Below are 24,763 nucleotides of genomic sequence, written 5' to 3'. Positions count from 1 at the left end.
CCAAATCTTATCTCTAACACTTCCGCCATGTAATGAATGCCTCACTTTTTCATTGAAGTATTTACGTTCAACTTCAAAAGAAACGAACGAAAAACTAAACACCATCTGCGCTCTCTCGTCTATTCATGGTCGGGGCCACGATCCAGAGCTGCACAAATAATAAATGCTTGCAACATGTTTCGCTTATTTGGACGAGTGCCAAGACTAACAATTAGGCCACATCCTAGCTGAGTTAAGGCGTCGTCTCCCTGTTTAGCAAAATGAAATAACGCTGCAAAACTGCAGCCATTAATATGCAAATGCATATTAAAAGTGTCCCCTCCCCCCAACGAAACCAGGGCAAACTTAATGCACAATTTGCTCCTGTCGTGAAGAAAAACACGAGACGCGGCAAACGAATGCGAAGCGTCCTTGCCACACATAAATACTGCTCGTATATACATATTTTCGCTTGTAAGTATATGCGCTTATGCAATTAAATTAACAGCAGGAGCAGGAGCTGAATGTAAACTACTAACGAGACACATGACTCATTCCCTGTAATCTTAACTCTAAGCCAAAGGACATCAAAGGTGGGTTAGAAGCGCGTTCATGAGCCAAATTGCTAAAAATTAGATTAATTATTTTCACTCCTTTTGCATTTCGGTTTAATAATGAGTTTAGCGAAAAGTTTTAAGTGTCATAAAGCTAATAGAAATAAATTGCGCAAGTTTTTAACTTGAGCTGCAGTTAAGATAAGACATGAACTAAATTTTACGGACGAGTTGAAGTTGAGCTAACAATCGTGAAGCAACACGTACATATACGAGTACATACATCATTGGTAAAATTGAAAAAAAAAGTAATTTGAAATTTCGTAAAAACCTTATTTATGCTTTAAATCAAATGTACTTTTATTGACTTGGCTCCAAAATTTTCATCACGCTCACATCTCTAATTACTGTTGCAATCAGCTCAACAGGCATTAAATCTCGCGTCTCTCAGTTCTCAACTGAGCATTTAAACAACTGAGCATTTAAACAGCTGAGCGAAACGGTGTTGGTTAGCCAAGTTTCAAATGCAGGGATAAACTTTCGTAAGCTGTTGCAACTTTAGAGCAGAAAGTTTTAATTACCACTGACAAAAACTTTGCTGAAATGAGCTTTAAATCTAAAATGAAATATCTACGACGTACTTTTCGAGTATTTGTTTTGAGGCGCCTAGAGGTTAGCGCGTAAAGCGTATAATTTGCTGCTGATGATCTTAGCATCAATTGCCAAATGGTCAATCGTTAAAAGAACCTGAGCACCAAAAAAAAAAAAAAAAACAAAAACAAAAAACAAAGTCGTTGACACTAATTAGCATTTAAAAGTAAGCAGTGGACAGCAACAAGTTGCCACTGCAGCAGCAGCAGCAGCAAAACAGCAAATGACAGCAACAACTGAAACTTGAAGCGGGTTGCAATCATTTGCAATTGAAGCGAACATAACAAACATGCTGCCAAGTGCAATAAATAACAAGTCTATGAATATCCCCATGTAGATCTGTCGATGAGCGCATCGCAAAATCACCAATCGCAACAAGATGCAGCGGCAGACGATGCTCGAGGCAGACGTTGCAGTGGAGACGCAGTGTGGCAGCAACAGCAACTGCAGTAGACAAAAATGTCAAATGTAAAAGCGAAACAGTCAAAGAGCCGAAATGGCAATGTTTAAATCTGAAATCGAAATCGCAAAAAAATACGAAATGAAGTACGACAGAAAAAAAGAGTATTCAACAATTCAAAAATTTGCACGCTCTTGTCGCTGCTGTGTTTGCCTAACAAGCAGGAAGTGTCGCCGCTGCAAGGCAGTCATAGTGTTTGGCTGCCGCTCTTTGGCTGGAGATGCCACTGCCTCATCACGCATACAGACACACACATACACACACACACATAGTAACAATAACAAGCGACAAAAGATGCAGGAAGCAACAAACGATGTCGTCGTCGTCGTCAGCGGCGACGTCAGCGGCAACTTCCTACAAATTCCCCGCCGTCATGTTGGCGCCCAGGGATGATGCACAGCACCCACCACCTGATTGCGTGAGTCGCCGCTATCTTAATCTTTCAGTGTCAGCAGCGCAGTCACCTCGCTTCTCTATGAGTTGGAGGCATCCCAAAGGATGCAGCGGTAAGCCGCTTCCTGGTGTTTCTTATGCAATTTGCACTCGGCGCTAATCCTTCTGCTTTGACCACTTATTGGCTACCCGTGCAGCCCCGCCATAGATAAATTGCTTAACTTCTGCTCTGCCAGTGCATTGATAAAGTGCTCACAGTGAAATTGCTCATGCGAAGAATTTACTGGCCATTATATTAAATTGCTTGCAGCGAAGTGTTTGTATAGAACTATAAATAATATTGTTGAAGTAAAAGTCAACTTAGGTGGAGTTATAATAAATGACATGAGCTAAAAACAAAAAGAAATTTTATATGCCCTAGACAAATAAATGAAACGCAAGTCAGTAATGTAAGATGAAGCACGAGAGATGATAAATATACATACATACATATATATTTATTTTTTAATGATTTGATTTACTCTATTTACATTTAATTAATCCACTTCTATTTAATAGTATTAATATTAATAGCAAATTCTTCCCGCAATGAAAAATGAGTATACAATACAACAAAAAATCCTTTTTCTCGTAATACAAAAACTACACATCAATCTTAGGAAAAGACTTATAAAAACATTAGCCACAGGGCTTTTCCAAAAGTAATGTTTACAGTTAATTAAAAGTAATATTAATGACGCGCTTCAACGTGTCATTAAATGATGGAAAAAAGTATGTGCTGCAACTCAACAACTTTTAATTACCTTCAATTGGCTGACTTATCAACAGGTTGTCAAAGAAGCAATTCCTTAAATGGTTGTAAACTTTCCTTTCGGCAAACTTATTACAGTCTCAGATTTATCTATCGATGGCAGACATCGGTTAACCTCAGCTGTTGCTGCAGCAGCTTTGTTGACTTTTGCGGCAGCCCCTTTCGGCGGATTTTCATGGATGAAAATACGGATCTGCCAGTGAACTTGAATGCAAATCGTAATGTAAATTCAATTGCTCTCCAATCAGCTTTCAAATCACAAGTCTCGTCGCATCACTGACAGACGACTGCGGTTCAACTGAAGGTGTTGCCGCTGACAACTCGGCTCGTTGCTGAGCTCGTCGTCATCTCGATTGCATCTCGAGTCTAGTCTTGTCTTGTGCCGCAACATTGTCTTTTTTTTTGTTGTTCCTCTGATTTTGGCTACATGCTACATTTCACAGTGTCTTTTCCCACATTTGTGCGGCACTCGCAACAATTTATTATGCGATGCAACTGCCGAGTATCAAAACAATAAAAGCACTTAAATACGTAAAGACAACGTCAACAAACGAAACTCGAAAAGTCGCTCAATGTTCGACGCTCGTTAGCCAAAAAACCGTTTTGCATACGTTTTGGCAATGAAGAGCAGTTGCTGCTTTCGTTCCTCTCTTCACTGAGTTGTCAGCAGTAGCATCAACGTGACTCGATCTGGAGTCAGCGATTGCGCAATGGAAGCGCGATTTCAAGGTGAAATCGCCGGCATTTTAATACTCCGGAAATGCAGTTACACTTTTATATCAGTTGTGTTTCACTTAGACAACAACATTGCATTGAATTCCATTACATTTCAATGTAACTCACGCATTCATAACATCAAATATCCATTCAAAAATCGAGTTTTGACAACCCATTTAATTAGTTGATTTATTCGCTGATATTGACTGTTCAGTTTGTATATAATTTGTAGCTACAGGTTTGTTTGATTCACAAGGTGAGCTCTAGTACTATTTGCATATTTATTACAAAAATAATATTCATAGTTGCGAATTTAGAGAATAATTCTCAGCTAAGAAAAATATTTTAAAATTAAAAAAATGTATATTATTTTCAATTTACTAAACTAGTAATTAAAGTGGCAATATTTCCACATATTCTAATCAACTAAAATCTCGGTGTACGCATCTTTATTTATAGTCAAGCGAACTTTATTGTGAATCCCATGATTGTATCAATAAATTACGTAGTTTGTAATAAGCATTTGCAAATGCCCGCACATTATTAATGAATCTTTTCTTATCTCTACTCTGGTCAATACAATTGCTTTGTGCAAAGTTTAATTAAATTAAAAATCACAACGAATCGCTTTGATAAAAAATAATGTGAAAACCATTGAAATTGTTCACCTGAAAAATGCGGTCCAATTGATAAAAGCAAAAAACTACTGCTGGTCACTTTGTGTAATTTTCTCCAGCAATTTTTTGGCGCAGTTCGTTGAACGCTTCAATTCATTTAATTATAAGTAAAGTGCGACCCGAATAAGTATTCAACGCTAAACGAAAAAAGCACACGACAATACAAAAATAATAACAAAACAAGTAAGAAAGCTACAGTCGAGTGTACTCGACTGTGAGATACCCGCTACCCATTTTGAATAAAAGAAATTAATTTTTCGGTATTATTCTCAAAATATACCAAATATACTGCAAAAATACTAAAAAATACCAAATGGTATATGTGGTATATCGATATAGTACCGCATTTAAAATATACCATAGACAGCTCAATACACCAGATTGTCAGCCAAAGCAACTAAGACCCCTAGTAAGTAGGCGTTTTTGCCCATACAAAGTATTTCTTTAATAACTTCCACAATTTTTATCTGATCGCAACCAAATTTTTAGGAATCATAACTACTATAGTAATTATTGTACATACCAAAATTCGCAACTCTAGCTTTAAAATTACGCTTGTTATTCGATTTTTGATTTTCGGGGCGGAGGTGGGCGTGGCAAAAATTTGAAACAAACTTGATCTGCGTGCAAACATAAAAATGCTGTCGAAAAAATTATAGCTCTATCTCATATAGTCTCTGAGATCTAGGTGTTCATACGGACAGACGGACGGACACACAGACAGACAGACACACATACGGACAGACGGACATGGCTATATCGTCTCGGCTGTTGACGCTGATCAAGAATATATATACTTTATAGGGTCGGAGATGCCTCCTTCTACCTGTTACATACATTTCCTGTCGGCACAAAGTTATAATACCCTTCTACCCTATGGGTAGCGGGTATAAAAAGCACGCAGTTCAAAATAAAAAGAAAAACACACAGTTTTAATATCTTGAACAGCAATCAACAATCACAATAAAATTGCATTTTACGGTCGCTACGACGAAAAGGCGACAATTTGCAAAATGTTCATCATTTTTTTTTTACGAATAATTTTTTATTTTTCTTTTTTTTATGACCAAATTGCGCAATCTTACTAATTTCCGATGCGTAAGCGTGACCGTAAAAGCCATATAAATAAAAGTTGTAAAATGCTAACAAATAAGAATGCAAAATTACAAATGCTGCTCGACCGCAGCATACCCTAAAAAATGCATTTCGCAAGCATGCGATGGGGAGTTATCGGGAATGAAGATCTGCAGAAAACGCGTCACGAATTTGTAAAGTTTTTGTACAGTGGTAATTGCTAGGCAACAACACACGCTAACAGAGCTTAATCACAACATTATTCAATTTAAATATATGCATTTGTGTAATGAATAAGAAAAAATAAGATGGTTAGATAAACAACAAAAATGTGGCCCTTAGGCACTTTTTACTGTACAATTGAGTTATGCACACAGTGTCACAGTGAGCTCCAGTTAAACACACACAAACACACACGTGTAAACTTTGCACATATTCTCATTTATCATCAATGAATGTAAGTTGTGTTTGTGTGTGTGTGTGTGTGTGTGTGTGTGTGTAGATTGCCGCACAATGGCAACCTAAATTCGAATGGAAGGAAAATCCACAAGACGCGCACAAATTATTCAAATTGCCATTGTTAACATGATGCAGATGCAGATTGAGGCCGAGATTTGCAGTTTTCTTATGATTTTCACTTTTCACCGTCTCGAATTCGATCGTGAGCCCATTTTCCCTGCAGCAAGCTGAGCAGTATTTTCATTTAGATTCGTTTGCCTCGCAGCTGCTGCCGCTGTTGCTACAGCCGATCGCTTGGCCTGCCATGGCTCAAGTGTGGCATCTGATGGGAGCTGGGAGCTGTAAGTTGCAAGCTTGGTAGCTGGATGTCGCTGCCAGCGAGAGCGAAAGTGCACGACATTGGGCTCAGTCTCAGAGTCTGGAGAGAGCCTGCTGCTTCACTCTCAGTTTCGACCACATCCGACAACGGGAAATTTGTACAGCGCTCAGCAGCAGCAGCAGCAGCAAAGGCAGCAACAACGACGTCGCTGCCTCTGTCTCAGCAGACGCCTGTGCTGTAATAAGTTGATTGTGCGGTAATTTCGGTTTCACTTGCCCGTCCTACACAAAGACCGCTGAGAGACTCGGTTAACCTCAGCGAAGACAGCGCAGAAGGGAAAGGCGGAGAGGGTCGCTCATTATTGGCCAGTTCGCTGGCCAAAGCTACGGGCCTGGGCCACACATGCGCAGCGCAATGGCCAAAGTCGCATCATCATCATCATCATGATCGCCAAACCTCTCCCAATGTGCGACTGTATGTGTGTGTGTTTGTGTGTGTGTTTGTGTGTGTGTAGCCGACTCTGCGACTCTACGACTCTTGGCTTCGTCTCTGCTGTGGCATCTATGCGGCTCGCTTTTTGTATAAATTGATGATGCGGCTGCATTGGTTCGTCAGTGAAGCATTTGATTTGGTCTAATAAACATCGGTGAACCGAGTCAGCGAGTCCGAGTCAACTCGAGGATAATCATAACGTGAGCATCCCTAACACACGAACCTCCTCTCTTCTATACACAAACATACAAACTACAATCTCAATCTCTGAACTCCCCCCAACTCCCACACCAATACACAGCACAGACCTAGGATTACTGTGACAGTGCAAGTGTGTGTGCGTGCAAACAAAACATCCGTCCAAGAACGCGTCTTCCATCCAATCTTCAATCAGCCATGAAAACCTTCATCTTAATGTCCTGTCTGGCTCTGGCCGCGGCGCGCCCTGAAGCTGGCTACAACTACAACCGTCCCGGTGGCGGCGGTGGCTCCATTGGCCTGGGCGGTGGCTCTGGAGGATTTGGAGGTGGTAGCTTCGGCGGCAGCTCCGGCGGCGGCGGCTTTGGTGGCGGATCCGGCGGAGGATTCGGTGGCGGCTCGGGTGGCGGATTCGGCGGTGGTTCAGGTGGCGGATTCGGCGGCGGCTCAGGAGGCGGTTTTGGCGGTGGCTCAGGAGGTGGATTCGGTGGCGGATCCGGCGGTGGTTTCGGAGGCGGTGCGTCATCCACACTCACACTATTTACCCATCAACTTTTCTAGCTAATCTTGGATAATCATTTTAGGCATCGGCGGTGGTTTCGGAGGCGGCGGCGGCGGCGGTGGCACCACCTTGGTGCAGAAGCACATCTATGTGCATGTGCCACCACCAGAGCAAGAGGAGGTCCGTCAGCGCCCCAATCTGCCCGTGGGACAAGCCCAGAAGCACTACAAGATCATCTTCATTAAGGCGCCATCTCCACCCTCGTACCAGGCTCCAGTCATTCCCCTGCAGCCCCAGAACGAAGAGAAGACCCTCGTCTATGTGTTGGTCAAGAAGCCCGAGGATCAGCAAGATATTGTCATTCCCACGCCAGCACCCACGCAGCCTTCGAAGCCCGAGGTCTACTTCATCAAGTACAAGACCCAAAAGGATGGCGGCGGCATCTCTGGAGGCTCCGGCGGTGGATACTCATCAGGCGGCGGCGGCGGTGATGGTGGCTACACTGGTGACATCTCTGGCGGTGGCATCTCTGGCGGCGGCATCTCCGGCGGTGGCATCTCGGCGCCATCCAGCAACTACGGCCCACCCGGCAAGTCTGGTCCCTACTAAAGAGTGCCCAGCTCACCATAACAACAACAACAACCAGAAGCTGAAGAACTTGAACATGAACTTGAACTCGAACGCGAACCTCGAACTCACTGCAATCAGACACATACTCGGCTCAAGCTGCTGACTAGTCCTGTCGTTGACGCGCTAACAAAAACTACTCCTGAATACTCACGTCCCAAATTTCACCTCGACTTGACCCCGACTCCGGACGAGAAGACTAACCCTAAGCTAAAAGAAAGAAACGTGACCAGACTTTTTGCTAGAATCATCGATGGACGGTGCTGTCGTCCATCTCTTTTGTACATAATATGTTTCGATCTGTCTTTCCCCATCATTTCACACTACTCTCGCTCACACTCTCTCACTGTCTCTTGCATTCACCTCTCACACTCCTGTGATGTTTCTCAGTCTCACTTGTTCCCAGCCCAAGAACACCCCCATAAAAAACAAGAAAAAAGAAGAATTCACATAGCTAATAGATGACAAGTGCTGGGTTCCCCGTGAAGGGAACTTCACTTGGCATCCAAGCGAATGCGGAAGATGCATCGGATGAGATGAAAACTGATGGAAGAAGACGACGTTGAAGATGAAGTTGAAGATGATAGAGCGGGAGTTGAGACACACTCCATTCATAATACATATAAATATAAATCTACTTTAATTATATTATTAGCCCTAAGTACTTTATGCACAATAAAAAAAACAACGGTGACAAAATTACGAAAAAAAAATCAACAATTGTTTATTTCTTTAGCTCAGCTGCAAAACAATTACCCCTCAAGGAAAATTTTCCATTAGCCAAATGGGCTTGCCCGAGCCTTCCTAAATTGATTTCCGCTTCCCTTCTCTGGCCTATTGAATTTGATTGTTGTTTGCTATTCTAATATTCACTGCCATCGTCCATGCATTCTGCTCCACATGTGGATTATTGACGTCAATAATGTCGTCGCCTGTGGGGGCGTCACTGCAACCGAAGCGATAAGCATAAAGTGACGTCTATGGCTTCCTCCATGAATGGAAAGCTTAAATAAAGGAGAGCACAATGTTTTGTGTGTAGAGACAAGGTGGCTTCTGAGTCAACGCCTCAACTTTCCAAGTTGATAAACAAAACTCTCTGTCGGCTTAAAAACCAGATAACCCAATTAAGCTTCCTCACAATTCACTTATGAATTAAAAGTACATTCCTTGTAGCAAGGGAAAAACAGAATTAATTTAACACTCGTAACTCTATGTGAGTAAGAGAGAGAGAGATAGAGCGAGGTATGAGTACTGGGCAAATTCTGAAACCGACTAAAAACTAATTAAAAAGTAATTTCACGCCATTTCTCCTCATAATGCAAACATAATTCCGTTTTGGCTCATTTATTATATTGTAGTTTTCTTCTCCATTTTTGTTATTGGAACATTGGTTGTCGCTTCTCTTTCTGGTCATTTTTTTGCTAATCTTTCTTTGGAAAGGTAAATTAACGGTTTCCGCAACTTTAACAACAAACTGTATAAGGAAGAGGAAGAGGAAGAAAGCAAGGGCTGAGTTGGGGACACCGAAGTCCATTTTAATTAAGTTGACTTGTGTGAATGGTTTTTCTCCAAAGTTTCTGTTTGAACTCGCATACACAAAGACCGCAGACATGGCGCCACACTGGCCTGGGCCTCCAATGTCTCCCAAGAGGGACGCCCTTTAAAACTAGTAAAAACTTTACATCTGTTCAATTGGGGGAAACCCCCGACGATGCTGCACACTCTATACAAGCTGAAAAAAGTTGGTCCCTTACTATGGCTGATTAATTTCCAGCTTGGTATTTTGGCTTATTGAACCAGCTTGTAAAATACAAGAATACATTTTTATAATGTTATATATATAAAAAGAAAAGTTAAATTACATGGAAATAATAATTAAATTACAACAAATTTAATACATTATTAAAATTTAGACCTAAAGTAATAAATAATAAACAAAATTTAATAAAAACTAATTTATTTATCTTGTATATTATCAAAACATTTTGTTTAATGCTCTTTTACTTAATTTTCTCCATCACAAATCTAGCACAATTTATTTTTAGCAAAGTATGCTAAAGTTTTTTTAAACTAAATATATATTCGTTTTTATCTCACAGAAATCGTATGGCAATTAGCGCGATATAAGAGTATATAATATTCGCCACCCAAAAATTTGCAGATTCTAGTTTGTTTATATTGTAATTTTTTGTTGTTAATCTTTTTATCACGTTTCGTTTGTGGTTGTTTCGCTTTTTAAGCATTGTAAGCTGAAGTATGTGTTTTTGTTTTGGTTTTTATTTTGATTTTTGTTTTGGTTTCGTTTTTTTTTTTTTTTTTTGTTGTATTTTCTGTAATGTTTTTAATGCCTTAAATACACACACAACGTTGTCCGGAGCTCCGCATTGTCATTGTCGCTGAATTTCAGTTTCCTCCAGTTCGCTCTACACTTTGTCACTTTCACTTTTGTTTTGGTGCTGGCATTGTTGTTGTCTTTATTTTTATTTTTGGCCAGCAGGCGGAGCACAGACTAACTGTTGTTGTAGGTGGCCCGAAGCCATCAAGCTGTAGCTTTTGTTCCCAGCAACATACAAATTTTTTGGATCCCGGAATCCGGATGTTTATGCAGGTGACGCCTCCTGTTTTGACCCTATGAGTGCCCTGGCTTCTATTTGTTGCTGCAACATGCCTTATCAATGGCTTATTGCTTACTACTACATACACACACACCCACAAAGACAAGTTGAATGTTGCCGCAGCTGCTGACAGCTGACTTAGATCCAGAGCTGATTTTTAATTACAGTTGCTGTGGTCGTAAACTGCGAGAGAACAATAAAAATGATAGGAGCAACCGCTGACAACACACTCACACACATACCCACATACACACTTGCACACTCATACCCAAGCTTGCAACATAATTTAAGTATTCCTAGCTTGGCCATAAAACTCACAGTGTGTGCTGCATGTGCTGCCTTCCCCAAAAAAAGAGTTTTTGGCCATTTTCAGCCGACACACATAAATCAGATATGGGCTGCGCACCACTAGACTACAGACCTTCACCACCCACAATCCCCGCCCACCTACAGGATACTCGTAGATTTTCTATTCGAAAAGTTTCGACCACAACATTGTCGCAGATAGCAGCGTTTTCCAGGCTCGTTTCGCTCTGTTGTGGCATTTGGCAACAAAAAATGCGGCAGTTGCCGTTGCAATATCCTTTGCCATTTGGCCAGGCTACTCCCACTCCTTTGGGGCGTCCTTGTGGAAAATACTTTACATGCTTTTGGCGCTGGAAAACATTTACTATACCACGTCCTTCTCGATGAGGCTATTGCTATACTATATATATTATGTGTGCTCTTGGTAAGACACAATGTGCTTGTAATTTATATGTCTCCTCGTTAGACTCTGCACTCTACAGCTGTTCATTTGGCAGTGTGCAATCCTGCGGTTCTGCTCGATTGGCATTTAGAAAGTGCAGTTGAATGCCAGTACCTTGGAGAGTATTTACAGGTTGTATAACGACACTAAAGCGAGCCACTTGACAAATATTTTCAAGTGCTTTCAAATGACTTTACAATGTGGTCCGAATACTTACAAGTTCTTCTTACCTACATATATTTTCAACCCGAAAATAAATCGATGCGCAGATGGAAGATTGGGAAAACGGCAATAAGAATTAGGAAATGAAAAAGAAATTGCTTTAAATTCAATTTATATTTAGGTAAGGGCCAGGCAATAAAAATAAACAAAAGCAAAAATCAATCAACTGCTGAGAGTGGAATATTTAATACCCTTAAAGAAAAGTTGGCAATACTGGAAAATAAATAAATATTGAAGATATTGTGTGCTCTTTTTATAACGTTGTAAATACTCTAACAACTGCTTTCAATATTTAGCAATACCTTTGGTGTTAGGGTATGCAATTCGTTTTAGAAAAATGGTGTGTAAGCCTTTTTGGCTAGTGGAAAAAGCGAAACGTGCACAAAGCATCGCGTGATGGATGAAAAATTATATGACCTTTATTTATGTGGCATTTTATTTTACTTTGGGAAAGGGGAGTACCAGGAACTCAGCACTGTTCAAGCAAACTAAAGCCCAGCATCGGACCTGGATTTTGGGGGCTTTCGGCTTCGGTTGCTTCATTTAATTGACAGCTCTTGTTAGGCTTCATTCGGCACCTCTCCAAACGGCGGTTGCTTTGGGTTTATGACACTTGCGGCCCTATAATTAATTGCGCTTTTTCTCTTCCTTTTCTCAGCTTGAGTTTTGGCCACGCCCCCGTTGCGCCCAGCCCTCAATAGCGTTAATTATAATGTATGTTCATCGTAAAAGCAAAAGTCGCGTCACGTACACTTCGAGTAGACAACAGTGCAATATGGGAGAGAGCTCGGCACAGGAGAACTTCGAGGCGAAACTGGCCACAGAGAATCCATCAAATTTGAGGTACCACGCCCTCGTGTGGTTTGCTACTTGGCTTTAATTTTATTTGCTTTTATCGCCCAATATGAGTTTACGGACTCGCCTGCTGCTGGTCATTGAACGGCGCTTTGTTCTTGGCCCATAAATTCTCTCTCTTGGCTATAATTGTTTGGGCAACTCCTGCTCGTGGTCGGTGCTTGGTGCTCGGTGGTCGGTCCTTTGATTATTTTTTTATGGCTCTTGGATTTTTACGATACTTTTACACTCATTTATTTAGTTATTTCTTAATTTTCATTTCCATTTTCATTTTCTTCTTGCGGATACCTGGAGAATTAAAATTGAAAGTTAGACTTTTTTCGGGGCGAAAAAAGTTTTTTGTTTTGCAATAAATTCTCAATCCAATTAGTTGCTGATTAGTTTGAAGTCACGGGCGCATTAATATTTTCACCTCTCAGCTTAACAGGTTTTTTAATATTTTTCGAAGCGCCCAGTTTCGTAATTGCTTTGCAATTAACACTGCCTTTCATTACATCGACTTGAGATATGCGGGTTCAACAAGAAAGTTCAGGTTAAGCAACAGGCAAAAGGCGATTGCCAACTGGTCAACTGGCTAACTTGGCCAACAAACAGCTAGCCTGAAGCACGCGCTAATCGATTAGCCAACAATTTGATTAATAGCTGTTGATACAATTTTGGTGGTGAGTGTCGAACTGTAGCATAACATTTATTTCATTTCCATAAACTACTTAATTAACTGGCTAGCAAAAACAAGCTCAATTACCTAGGGGAATAAGTCTGTTCAAGCTCTTCAGTTTGTTGATCTTTCAAAATTGTAAACAATTCACCTAATTTACTTTTGTATCAAATTGATTAAAACGAAACCCATTTCGCTTTAGAAAGCTTTCTTTTGTTATTCACAAGCCGAAAAGATATTAGAATTATAATTGAAAGAGAGTTGGAAAATGTAATAACTTAAAAACTTCATTTAGGCTTAAATTGAATTTTAGCTCATTGTTTATATTGTGTATTGTATATTGTGTTTGTGTTTTGTTTTTTGTGCTTGGTCAGCTTCCCAGCTGACTGCAGACGGTAAACAAATAAAAGTAAATCTCGAAAACGGTGCAAACAATCATTACCAGCCAGTACAATGGTATTATGGGACTTGCCCAAAATTGCAATCAAAATGGTTTAATGCGCTTACCGCGCCGCACTTCTGCCCCCTGAGTCGCCCCCGCGGTGGCAGCTACGGAAGTTAGGGCCGCTTTTGGACTCACGTTTCGCTGATTGGACAGTTTGATGTCTAGACGACTCTTTTTTCTCCAACTGCCTTCGAGCAGTAGCCAAGTTTTTTTAAATTTTTTTTTCGGCTGTGGAAAGCATTTTTTGAACTGCCGAAAAAAAAATGTACTCAAAATTGTTGTGTGTGTGTTTTTTTTGGCCAATTGAAAGATGAAAGTTGCGGCTTATTGTTGGTCATGTTTCGTCATACTTTGCATTTGACATTTATCCGACAGTTGCTTGAGATCTGTGACTTCATGCCTTTACGGATAAGAGTCATGTTGTGCGTCATGTACAATTTGAGTCAACAACAGCAAATCTTAAATTGCCACAATGTAAATGTAAATGTATTTAGAGCACCCACATTAAAAACCCTTTTGCTGTGCACTTAAATATCAATCAACTCTTTCCAGAGGGAGACCCCACATCACATTAATTAAAGAAACTAAAGACGCCAGCAGTCGCCGAAGTCGAGACCGCTTACAAGTCTCTGGCTGCGACGTGCCAAGAAATTTAATTAGCGAATAATTTGACAGAAAAGTTCGCACCCCATCGTTGCCCCTGGGCTTTCGGCACGTTAGGTACAAAGTGGACCAAGACTTGTAGTAGACTCGGAGAGTCGCCAGTGAAGTCTATTCAAATCAAAACAGAAATCACTCAGACACAGTCTGTCCCCTTTCAAAACGATATGCAAAATCATTTGTCAGTTTGACATTTGCCGTCCGCCCATCCTTCTTTTTGCACTTTAATGGTTGGTTCCTCAAATGCGGGCGAAAGGATGAAGAATGGTGGGATGCAGGTGAGGAAGGGAGGAAGGTTCAACGAGTGTGGGAGCAATAAAATGAAATCATTTTAATAAATTACAGCATGCACAAGTACATGAACTCATTTTTTATGTAAGCGACAGCCGCGACATTAACTTTTATGAGTGGACATAACGGCTAACTGTAAGCATAAACCTAACCATAACCGTTACACTGCTGGAGCGTATCCGTAACCGGTTCGTGTGACCGCGCAAAAAGTCAAAGTGTCAAATAGTTGATGCGATCTGGCGTCGCAACGCTGCAGCGCCAACTGCCGCCCATTAAACTGACACCAAAAACTAAGAAAAAACAAAACCCGCCGAAAATAAATCTGAGAAGAAGCTGGAGAAGCAAGCAAAGGCCGAAAAGAAAAACGCATAAGAGTATTCGTATGTATTATGACGACAGCGGCTGATGGGGTTATCATCAAAATGAAGATGCCACAATTCGTTGCACGAGACCGGCTCATAAATGCAATTCGCTACACACACCAGTTGAGGCTCTTACAAGTTGCCCAAGAAGTACGTAAATTGTAGCTAATATACCTGAGAGTTACAGCCATGGAATTTACTACAGACTACTACTACTATAATGCATCGGAGTTGGGGTAATAATACGATATATGTTTAGTATTTGCTGGCTACTAGTTACAGTCAACTCATTAGTTTGATATGCCGCACTTTGTTGCCTAGCAGCGCACTTTATTTATAAATACTCCTGGGCGTTATTCTATAAAGCAAGCAAGAGTCATGCGTGTACAATGGTGCGTATCCGTAATGTAGTCAACACGCACGCAATGTCAAAGGGAATGCAACGTCTAATATACTCGTTAACCAGCAAAGCACAAAAACAAAAGCAAGCCAATAAAAATGCCAATTAAATGGCAGCCGAGGACTATCTGTTTTATCGCATTCAGTGATTCCATTCGATTTGATTCCCTGCGATACGATTCGATTTCTTTGCAATGCTGACGTTGACACACAAAAAGGGACAATTTGCCAGTTGCCGCAGTCCATTGATTTTATGCATAAGCCAGTTGTCAGTTTCCAGTTGCCACATATGCTGCACGACGATACAGTTACATGCCGCATATGTAAATATGCTGCGATTATGCGATAAAAATTCAGCACGGCCAAAATGGTCGTCGCTTATTGCCATCAAAATTCAATCGAACTCCATCAATGATGATTCGATTATTGGCAAGATGTTGCCATGTGGCAGCCATTAGCTGCCAAAACTTCAGACTTCATCTGCCTGGCAAGAGCAGAGCAGATTGACAAATATGCGAGCGTACAGCTTAACAGTTATGTCGTGCCTTCACATTCTAAGGTGAACACGTGATGAGCTCACCATAAAACTAAACTGAAACGAAGCCAGTTATGGCTTATTACATCACTCGCCATTTGGGCATAAAATATATGAAACTGTTGAAGGTTAGAACAAGCATTTGATTAGTCGAGCACAATAACAGTTTTGGGCAACTAGCTGGAGCAACTAAGCTTGCCACATCGCTGCAATAAAGACGTTGCGAACAATCTCCCTGACTTCAAGATTAAATCTTTGCCAAGTACTCGACTGCCATGTACCCGGCAAATAAATAGACACAACCTTGCTATGCAAAAGTTGAACAATTTAAATCTCGTAAAACACAATTACATTAATGTTCAGACTATAAACTAGCTGATTAACGTTTACCATAATTAAAAGCAGTTAACCACAAGTTGTTAACAATTTAGTTAAGCTCTGCTACAAGGTGTCACTAACTCTAGCTGCAAATGGATTTTGTGCAAACTTATACAAAGTAAAAGATTGTTGCCACAGATCTCCCTCTATTCATCACACAACTTTGCTAAATATATATATGTTTTTTTTATAACTCGTATCCTTTTGTGGAAAATCAGTTGTGCATCCTTGCTCTATCTTTGCTATACAATGAAGAATAGCATAAAAATAGCCGAAGCAGTGACATAGACATTCTCATACATAAATACACACAGTTACATACACTCACTCACATAAATAAGTTGACACTTGTGAGCTGGGCAGCGTTTAGTGTTTATTCTGCTTTTTCCACTGTGGAATCAGCTGTGCTCCGTTTACTTATTTATGTGGCCATAATTACTCAGCATAAAGCTCACATATGTGCCACGACGCTTAAGGCTAAATGCCACGCCCCCCTCCAGGCAGCTGGTAACTCTTTAAGATTCGTTTTTTCTGTGTTTTGCTCACCCTGGGACATCTTCGCATTGATAAATTAGTTTGCGAGTTTATCTGCTTAACTTCCGTTACGTCTAAATAAAGTTATTCGTTGTCTTCGTTTTAATGGACACGCCACATTTTCCACTTGTGACTTGCCCCTGGCCCCCAGAACTCTTTGTGGCTGTGGCCACAAAATGAGATTTTGCGCTCCGGTGGGTTGATAACATGCCACACCACAATTGCGTCTGTGGCAGCTCGTAAATCCGAACAATAGCCAACTCTGCGTGTGTGTGTCAGTCGTCCTTAGGTGCATGAACTTTGAACCGCATCAAATGTCAAAGCATCTCAGAAGAAGCATTCGCAGAGAATGTCAATGGGAGGAGAGGGAGTACTAGGAGTGCAATTGCTTGGCTAACCCCTAAAACGAAGCTTTTATTATATTTGGTCTATTCTTGTTTCTGTCTATTTGCAGATGATTAAGATGATGCTGACTGTTGTCATCGTATTCACCAGCTGTTGGCTGCCCTTCAACATTCTACAGGTGGGTTGGACTTTTCCCTTTTCCCCCCGTTTAACGGAGAAATAGCTTTATTAACCGCTTCTCTTGTCGTTTACAGCTGCTGCTAAAGGACAATGAGTCGATGGATTCGTGGAAGCCATTGCCATACGTGTTCTTCGCATTTCACTGGCTGGCAATGTCGCACAGCTGCTACAATCCCATCATCTACTGCTATATGAATGCGCGTTTTCGCGGTGGTTTCCTTCAGATCATGTACCGCGTTCCCGGCCTGCGTCGTTGCTGTTGTTTGCATCGATATCTGCGCAGCCGGGGCGAGCGCAGCTATGAAGCAACGGGTGAGATGACCTTCAAATACAATCGCCGAAATGGCGATGGTCTAGTCAGGAAACCTAAAATACGCATTAGGTGCCTCCCTCTCTATCTAGTACAATATTTATTTCAAAAACTCTCTGTCTGTCTCTTTCTCAGTCTCTGTCTGTCTTGTTGTCTGCTCTGCTCAAGCATGTCTTTGCGGTAGTAGTATGTTCCTTGACTCTTAATGCATGCAGCAATCAAACCAACATACAAACACATAATAGTAGAACAATGTAGAGACAAGAACAATATACTTGAGAATGATTTGCATGCGTAAGCACACAATTTTGTGAACTGCTCAGTGGATTTAATTATAATTTCATTCTGATTACTGTATACTGTGTGCAAACACACATTGTTAATTGCTGTTGTTCTTGACTCTTTCTACCACTAAAAGGAACCGAAGATGCATTCCACCTACATCGTGTGAACACCTGCACCACCTACATCAGCACAAGGCGAAAGCTGCGCACGAATTCTATGCAAATGGTAAGTAAACAATGAAGCGTATGCGAGTGCCACATAATCTATGCAATTAACACTTCCTGCAGAGCCAATTTTCATGTGCAGAGACCACTGTCTTGCGGTAGCTTCCGGATCCCGAGAGGAGCCACAAGCGACGCTTCAGTCGAGAACCGCCCACAGTGCGTTTCACATGAACGGAGCCAGCACGCTGAGCTCGACACAGTTTTGAATGAGATGCGATGAGATGAGATGAGATGAGATGAGATGAGATGAGAAACCAAAGATGTGCTGAATCTCTATTGACATACAAAATAGCTATTCTATATCTATGTATTAAGTGTATTGTAAATGTTAACTCTATGTAAATGAATCAAATGTATATTAAATTTATCCCTAAATCAATGTGAATAGAAGTGAAAATGTAATTTATCAATTTCCAAATTATTGGATTCGAATTTCCTTAACATTAATATTTCATTTTCTTTTGTCTGCGTAAAAAGGCGATTCACCATTGAATGAATATTCGTGTGGTGAATATAAATTTGAGTGGCGCCCAAAAGTAGACAACAGTTGTTAGCAAATACACACAAAACCTTTTAGAGCTGGCAAAATATGTTGCATACTTTGATGGGCAACAAGACCGAAATAACTTCACAACTAAAACTATTTTGGAATTGGCAACCGCATTTGAAAATGGTTATCTAGCGCCAATTTAGCTTTGATACGCCAGCTGAACATGGTTATGCTTTCCATTTATGCGGATTTCAGCATTGATTGGCGTTCGACAGGAGAGTTTTATTCAAATGTGAGAAAAAATTGCCGTTTGACAGTTGGATTAAAAATATGACAGTTAGTTAAACGGGGCTCCAATTTTGATTTATCAAATTTACTCAGAATTGCGGTTAGTTGGTATAGGATTAAAGTTATGACAGCTTGTTCAATGTGAATTTCATTTTGTAATCAACACATTCTCTCAGAAATTTCATTCATTGCGCAGCACATATCAATATATTGGTATTGAACATTGTGCAGCACATTCATTGTGACTTTAATGTGTTGCAGCTACTTTATTTAAAATAATAGCAGTTAATTAAATGTGGTTTAAAACTAGCTTCTTAAAATCGACTCAGAACTGCACACAAAACTACATATGTTTACATGTTGATTCATTAAATTGATTCATAAATGCATTCCACTTGTATTACGCACAGCTAATTACAACCACACGATGAATTAAACTAAACAATAGCTGCTGACTACGAAAACTCCATTTATTGGATATTTATAAAAATACGAGCAGAAAACACTTGTAAAACGTGAGTATGCCATCAATGCCTATACTAAACGATTATACTAAGTATGTACGTAGAAAAATCACTTGAGTGTTCATATCGTCTTAATTGTACGTATTTGATTACCAAATGCGGCACCTCGGCTGCCCAGGATTCATTGGTGTACCCGCCGCACACTTAAAGGTGCGCGCAAACTCCTCTGAATTGGTCAACACACCCTTCAATCGAAACTGCCCGGGACAATGCGAGTCCTCCAGTGCATAACGCGATGCAGCAGGCGTATACGTTTCACACCAGAGATTGCCAAACGCAATGAAGAACAACTGTTCGTGCGTGTAATGCTCCAGGCCAGGCAGTTTGAGTCGCTCACGTCCCACCTCCTTCACGTAGAGTCGATAGGCGAGAAAAGCCTCCCGCATGCCGCCATTGTCCGCAATATTCTCGCCGAGCGTCAGTTCGCCATCAATCTGCAAAGTGTACAAATTGTTTATGCCTTGCAGCAGCAGATGGTCACTTCAGTTTCCGTTGCCATACTAACGTATTCGCCAATATCCGAGAGATAGTAGTGACTGTACTGGTCGACAAAGCAATCGGTGCGATTGACGTACTCATTGATTGTTTGGTTGGACCACCATTCCACCATATTGCCAAAACGGTCGAAGCGACGTCCGCTGTCGTCGAAGCCGTGCGTCAGTTCATGGCCCAGTATCGTACCAATTGAGCCGTAATTCAGGGCTCTAATAAGGATGCGTTCGTACCATTGTAATTGAGTTGTTACTCGGGTAACTTAAGAGATTAAAAGCAGTGCAGGCACGAGTGCCGAGTGCCGGGTGCTGAGTGCAGGGTGCAGAGTGTGTGCGCGAGGAAATTGTGTCCAAGTGCTGAGCAATGAGCCATCCAACTTACTCAAGGCCAAGGTCGTAGAACGGATACTGCAAAATGGCAATGGGCACAGCTTCAAAAGAGATTGGAAGAAACAACAATACAGATTAAACAGAATGTAAGCATGCCACATGTTTCCCCCACGACGTACTTATGGCATTCGATTGAAACGTGTGGAATGCGTTGACATTCGATGGCGATGTCGCCCAACCAATTGGCTCCGGTTCGTCCATGTCATTGATTCTGCCCAGCATTTGCCAGTGTACAAATCCCATTAGGTTCTCCAGATGAGTGCTCGCATTAACCTTAACGCCCTCGTAGTACGCATTGAGAGCTGTAGCATTCGTCAGCCACGGGGGGAAGCCAATGAAGCTCTTCATTTCAGCAGACTTTAGCATTGTCTGTCGCTTCGTTGCCGCATCCATCCAGGATGTGCCACGCACCAGGCGATCAAATGAGCGTCGTATATCGCTCAGCATGCGCTCCACACGTGGCAGCGTCTGCCTGGTGAACTGTTCATCGGCCAGCACATAACTGACAGCCATCCCAAAGAGTGAGTTCACCCCATGGGCACAGTAGAGGGATCGCGGTGTACTGCCCTCGGTGCCAATGACCAGACGCATGTACTCGGAATGCAACAACCTCATATCGCTGGTCGTGTGCAGCACCAGCTCCTCGACTGCGCTGAGCCACAGATAGGACTCGATGTATGGGGCCGGCGTCTCCTGAAGGTATTCAACAATGCTCTGCAAATAGAATATATCCGCCTGACTCGTTATAATTGTTGTATTTCCGGTTTCCATTTTAGTTGCATGCTTTGTGCCTTCGAGAATCAAACTCATGTAGCGCAACCAGATGGGCAACGTTTGTGGAGCAATCTTCTTGTCCGTTTGATTCTGCAGCTGCAACAGCGAAATGTAAACGATGTCGTCAGCCGGATTTTTCGAAGGCTTCGTAATGTTTTCCGCCTCCTCTTTTAGCTGCAGGAAATATATTTCATTTAATATGCAAAATTGTGTATTTCTTCAACCTCACCATATGTATTTTTCTTGCTACTTGAACGGCTTGCTTCACCAACTCTGTAATACCCACAGTAGCCTCATCCTGGTTAACATCGGGATCCACATAAAGCAAATATTTCTCAATGACCTTACGGACATAGAGCAGATAAGCAGACATCCCTGAGCCCGTCTGCTTTGCTGCTTCTTCCTCTTCGTTCTCGCGATTGTCGGGATCTTCATCCTCGTCCAGGTTCTCCATGAAGATGGTGCGTTTGTGTATCTTGCGCAACATCTTGTGCGAATCATCATTGTTGCTAAACAAACCAGTATTAAGTTAAAGTAATCTTGCTAAACTTGCTGAACTTACAATGGAAATGCGGACTCTGTTTCGGGAGTGCCAAGCGCAATGCGATTGAGTGTGCGGTTAAATGGATCGGGAAACACATCAAAGCCAATGATCAGATCCATGCTGAGATGCCGTTTAATGGCCACAATGCTATCCAACCAGTTGAAGCTCGCATTAGTCGACTCCATGGCATACCTTGAGTTGCTGCTGAATGTAAGATTCAAGGCAGAGGGCAACAGCAGCAGTTTAAACCTTTGCAGATACGCAACAAGCGGCTCCAGATTGCGCTGGTCCAGCAGATCGGTATTCATACAAGCTTTGTATACGGTCTTGGCCATGCCCACAGCCTCGGGCTCCTCACTGCTGATGTTCGACTTGAGGAACTCGCGCACCACACGCATTATATGCGACTGGCGTTCGCGGAACCAATCGTTAGAGGTCGCTGAATCCGGACGCGGATGCTCGTCGGCCCAGCGGCCGCATGTGAATTTGTAAAAGTCCTTGCAGGGATCAGTCTGTTCGTCCATGGCATAGATGAGGCTGGCCGCTGTGCGGATGCACTCCTTGCTACGGCAAATATTACTAGATTTCTTAACTGAAGAAGTGAGTTTAAATTTAAATTATGTATAGAATGGAATAGAAATGAACTTGGCACTCACGAGTTATGCTTATTACTATGATTGTTATTAGCAAAAGGATGACCAGCAATGCCAAACCCCCCAGCACGACCTTGTGATAGTAACTGCGTCGAAATCTGAAATCAAAAGCCATATAGTAAATAACTTGTATGTATGTATATATAGACATCGCACCCACTTTGACTGCACGCCAATTAGATTGGATCCTATGGGCTGGTAGGGTAGATGTTTACTTTGGGCACTCTCCGCATGTCCAATGGCATTTCCATTGCTGTGGCCAGACAATAGATTCCGATTAGCTGCAGTGAGAATTCATTACACCAAATTACACAAAAACTAATTCAGAGCTGTCAAATGATATAAATTCTGTTGTGGATTTATTTCATATTTGTTTTATGAAAGCAATTTATCAGCAATAATTTCCTTCCTGTCCCTCTCTCTCTCTCACTTTCTATCACCATGTTGTATTGCTATACAACACTCTAATCTTGATCCATTTACGTCATTAAGCCCCATTGATGTCCTGTGTTTTTTTTTGGTTTTTGTTTTGTTTTTGCGCGTGGATGGCTGGACAACAAGGATACGTGTCCTCTAATCGCATTTTTAATGCATTTACCTGTCACATTCAACTGGCTTTTTCCGGTAAATGCATAAACCACTGCAATCCCGCAGCTGGTTCAATGCACTGCAATTGTTTTGCGTGCTCGGTGACATTAAACTAATTGTAAAATCGGCCTGATACCGAGTTTATCTTTCAGGCATGCCCACATACATTCTGCATTTTAAATTACGTCTATGTAGTCGTATTTGCCGATGGCATATAAATAGTTTACAGATGCACATCTGCAGATGTTTATCAATCAGGGCACAACAGATATAAAAATATATAAAGAATAATACATACTGGACATTAACATTGCCTAGGATTCAGCACTCATTTCGATTTCAACAAAATTCTGTAGATCAATATTGGAAAATGTCTTTTATTCTATCTGCTTTTGGTTACAAGCCCTTCGACCTTGAGGTCAACATATACAACATGGCCGAGGACGTGTCCGACTTAAGTCACGTTATGAAGGAAGTTGTCGACTTCAAGTCCAATGTCGTTGGCCCCTGGGAGATTATTATGGAAATTTGGGCTGGCATTGTATCGATATTTATGGGATATCTTCTCTACTCGTTCATTATGCAATGGCGTAAAGAGCACAGAAGACAGGAAACAGTTCATAAGCCAAAAGATGATATCAAGAAAATGGAGTTGCCCAAGAAAATCAAGACGCAAAAGTTGACTGATAAGCCCAAGAAATCCATGACAGATAAACTTGCTGATCGAACAATCACAACATCTTTACCGTTTTTGGATAGAATAACTAATTCAGGCATAATAACATCCAGACAATTGATGGTGCCACAACTAAGATATTAATTTTGAACAATTCAATCAATATCTATATGAATTTGTCATTAGCTTGTAACAAGACAGATGAATAATACTATTTAGAATTGGTAATAATTTGATGAGTGGTCATCTGAAGTCGGAGAGAGATATTTTGCGGTCTATGAATCACTGCTTGCAAGTTTTTATTCTCATTATCACTTTTAGTATATGTCATTAAGTTTAGCGGAAGAATTCCACAAAGCATGGGAAAAGTGCAGATCGAAATGAAACAGCTTCCTATAATAGAACATCGTTAATGTCCGATCTTACCCGGCGTTTGAAGGCGTTGCAGGGGCAGCGGCTGCTGTTGCAGATTCTCATCGAAGAATCCATTGTTTGTGCTGCCCGTGGTCCAGATGCGATTGCGCGTATTGGGCGGTCCAGCATCCATATTCAAATATCATTCAATCAATTAGTTGATCTTAAATAGTTTATTCATTTTCCATTTAAATTTCCCTTAAGCCGGGTGATTTTTTTCCTACAGCTATGAGAGCATTTCTATTATGAATTGAGATAAATGCGCAAGTGCCTCATTAATATGCAGAGGCCGTCGACGAATGTAGTTCACATGTTGTTCCCCCACATTGCACACCACATGTTGCGCATACAAATGAAGAGTTGCAGCAGCTAGAGAACAGCACAATCTTCTCTTTTTAGATGTGGGCTCGCCTTTGTTAATGACTTGTTTTGGTTTCAAGTTTTTGGCTTCTGACTTTTGACTTTCTATTCAGGCGGTTGCATAATTTCTCATAATGCGAATCAATGAAAAGTGAAATAGTCCGCAACTTTGTAGCTCCAACTGCAACGCCAAAGCATGTATATAATAAACAAAATGAACACCAGCACAGGCACTTGCAACACAACGACTGAACTCTCGACTGCCGGCGTATTGAAGCCTTGTTGCTGCCAGCACAAGGTTTTTATAAGGCCGTCGAGCGACAGGCAACCAAATAACAACAACAGTAACGACAACGACAACGACATCAACAATAGCAATAACAACAACAACAACAACAACAACAACATCAAATCAGGCAACTACCATTAACTCCTTTTGCCATGCAAATGTGCTGCGGCAATTACCAGACAGCAGTCGCCATATGACCAGACCCATTTCCCAGACCGGCGAAGCAACAACAATGCGGTTGTCTCACTTTGTGTCCTATACATTATAATACTCTATACTATATTAACGATAAACACTTTACCATAAGCTTGGGAAATATATTT

General features: G+C 41.3%; 3 protein-coding genes across 9 annotated transcripts in view; 2 read left to right on the top strand and 1 right to left on the bottom strand.

Annotated features, from left to right (window-relative positions):
- Positions 1-18,180, top strand: part of LOC133836237 (RYamide receptor) — a 70,737-nt gene extending 52,557 nt beyond the window's left edge. For 2 of the 3 annotated variants that reach the window (XM_062266608.1, XM_062266607.1), the window contains exons 5-8: positions 17,070-17,138; positions 17,215-17,522; positions 17,869-17,960; positions 18,023-18,180. In XM_062266608.1, coding sequence (XP_062122592.1) covers positions 17,070-17,138; positions 17,215-17,522; positions 17,869-17,960; positions 18,023-18,165 — 612 coding nt within the window. In that variant the 3' untranslated portion in view covers positions 18,166-18,180. The remainder of the gene's footprint in view (positions 1-17,069; positions 17,139-17,214; positions 17,523-17,868; positions 17,961-18,022) is intronic. The other variant, XM_062266609.1, reaches the window with a different exon arrangement.
- Positions 6,682-8,028, top strand: LOC133838213 (uncharacterized). Of its 4 annotated transcripts, none has more exons than XM_062269230.1 (3): positions 6,682-6,786; positions 6,888-7,298; positions 7,390-8,028. In XM_062269230.1, the coding sequence occupies exons 2-3, from the start codon at positions 6,983-6,985 to the stop codon at positions 7,893-7,895; spliced, it is 822 nt and encodes a 273-aa protein (XP_062125214.1). In that variant the 5' UTR covers positions 6,682-6,786; positions 6,888-6,982; the 3' UTR covers positions 7,896-8,028. The 4 variants fall into 4 exon arrangements, with proteins under 4 accessions (XP_062125214.1, XP_062125213.1, XP_062125211.1 ...); XM_062269229.1 differs by having other exon boundaries at positions 6,888-7,301; XM_062269227.1 differs by having other exon boundaries at positions 6,888-7,301; positions 7,369-8,028.
- Positions 18,181-19,189: 1,009 nt separating the features above from the next.
- On the bottom strand, positions 19,190-24,497 carry LOC133836236 (endothelin-converting enzyme 2). 2 transcript variants are annotated; one of them, XM_062266605.1, is made up of 9 exons: positions 23,804-24,488; positions 22,274-22,394; positions 22,117-22,211; positions 21,479-22,052; positions 21,146-21,425; positions 20,262-21,090; positions 20,135-20,183; positions 19,767-19,965; positions 19,190-19,695 (listed from the first exon to the last, which is right to left on the bottom strand). In XM_062266605.1, the coding sequence occupies exons 1-9, from the start codon at positions 23,922-23,924 to the stop codon at positions 19,351-19,353; spliced, it is 2,613 nt and encodes an 870-aa protein (XP_062122589.1). In that variant the 5' UTR covers positions 23,925-24,488; the 3' UTR covers positions 19,190-19,350. The 2 variants fall into 2 exon arrangements, with proteins under 2 accessions (XP_062122589.1, XP_062122590.1); XM_062266606.1 differs by having other exon boundaries at positions 19,558-19,695; positions 19,763-19,965; positions 23,804-24,497.
- Positions 24,498-24,763: the final 266 nt, after the last annotated feature.

This window comes from Drosophila sulfurigaster, chromosome 2R (genome assembly GCF_023558435.1).
Source record: "Drosophila sulfurigaster albostrigata strain 15112-1811.04 chromosome 2R, ASM2355843v2, whole genome shotgun sequence".
Classification (NCBI taxonomy): Eukaryota; Metazoa; Arthropoda; class Insecta; order Diptera; family Drosophilidae; genus Drosophila; species Drosophila sulfurigaster.
Note: the sequence above shows the minus strand (reverse complement) of the source record. Positions and strands in the feature narration are given on the sequence as shown.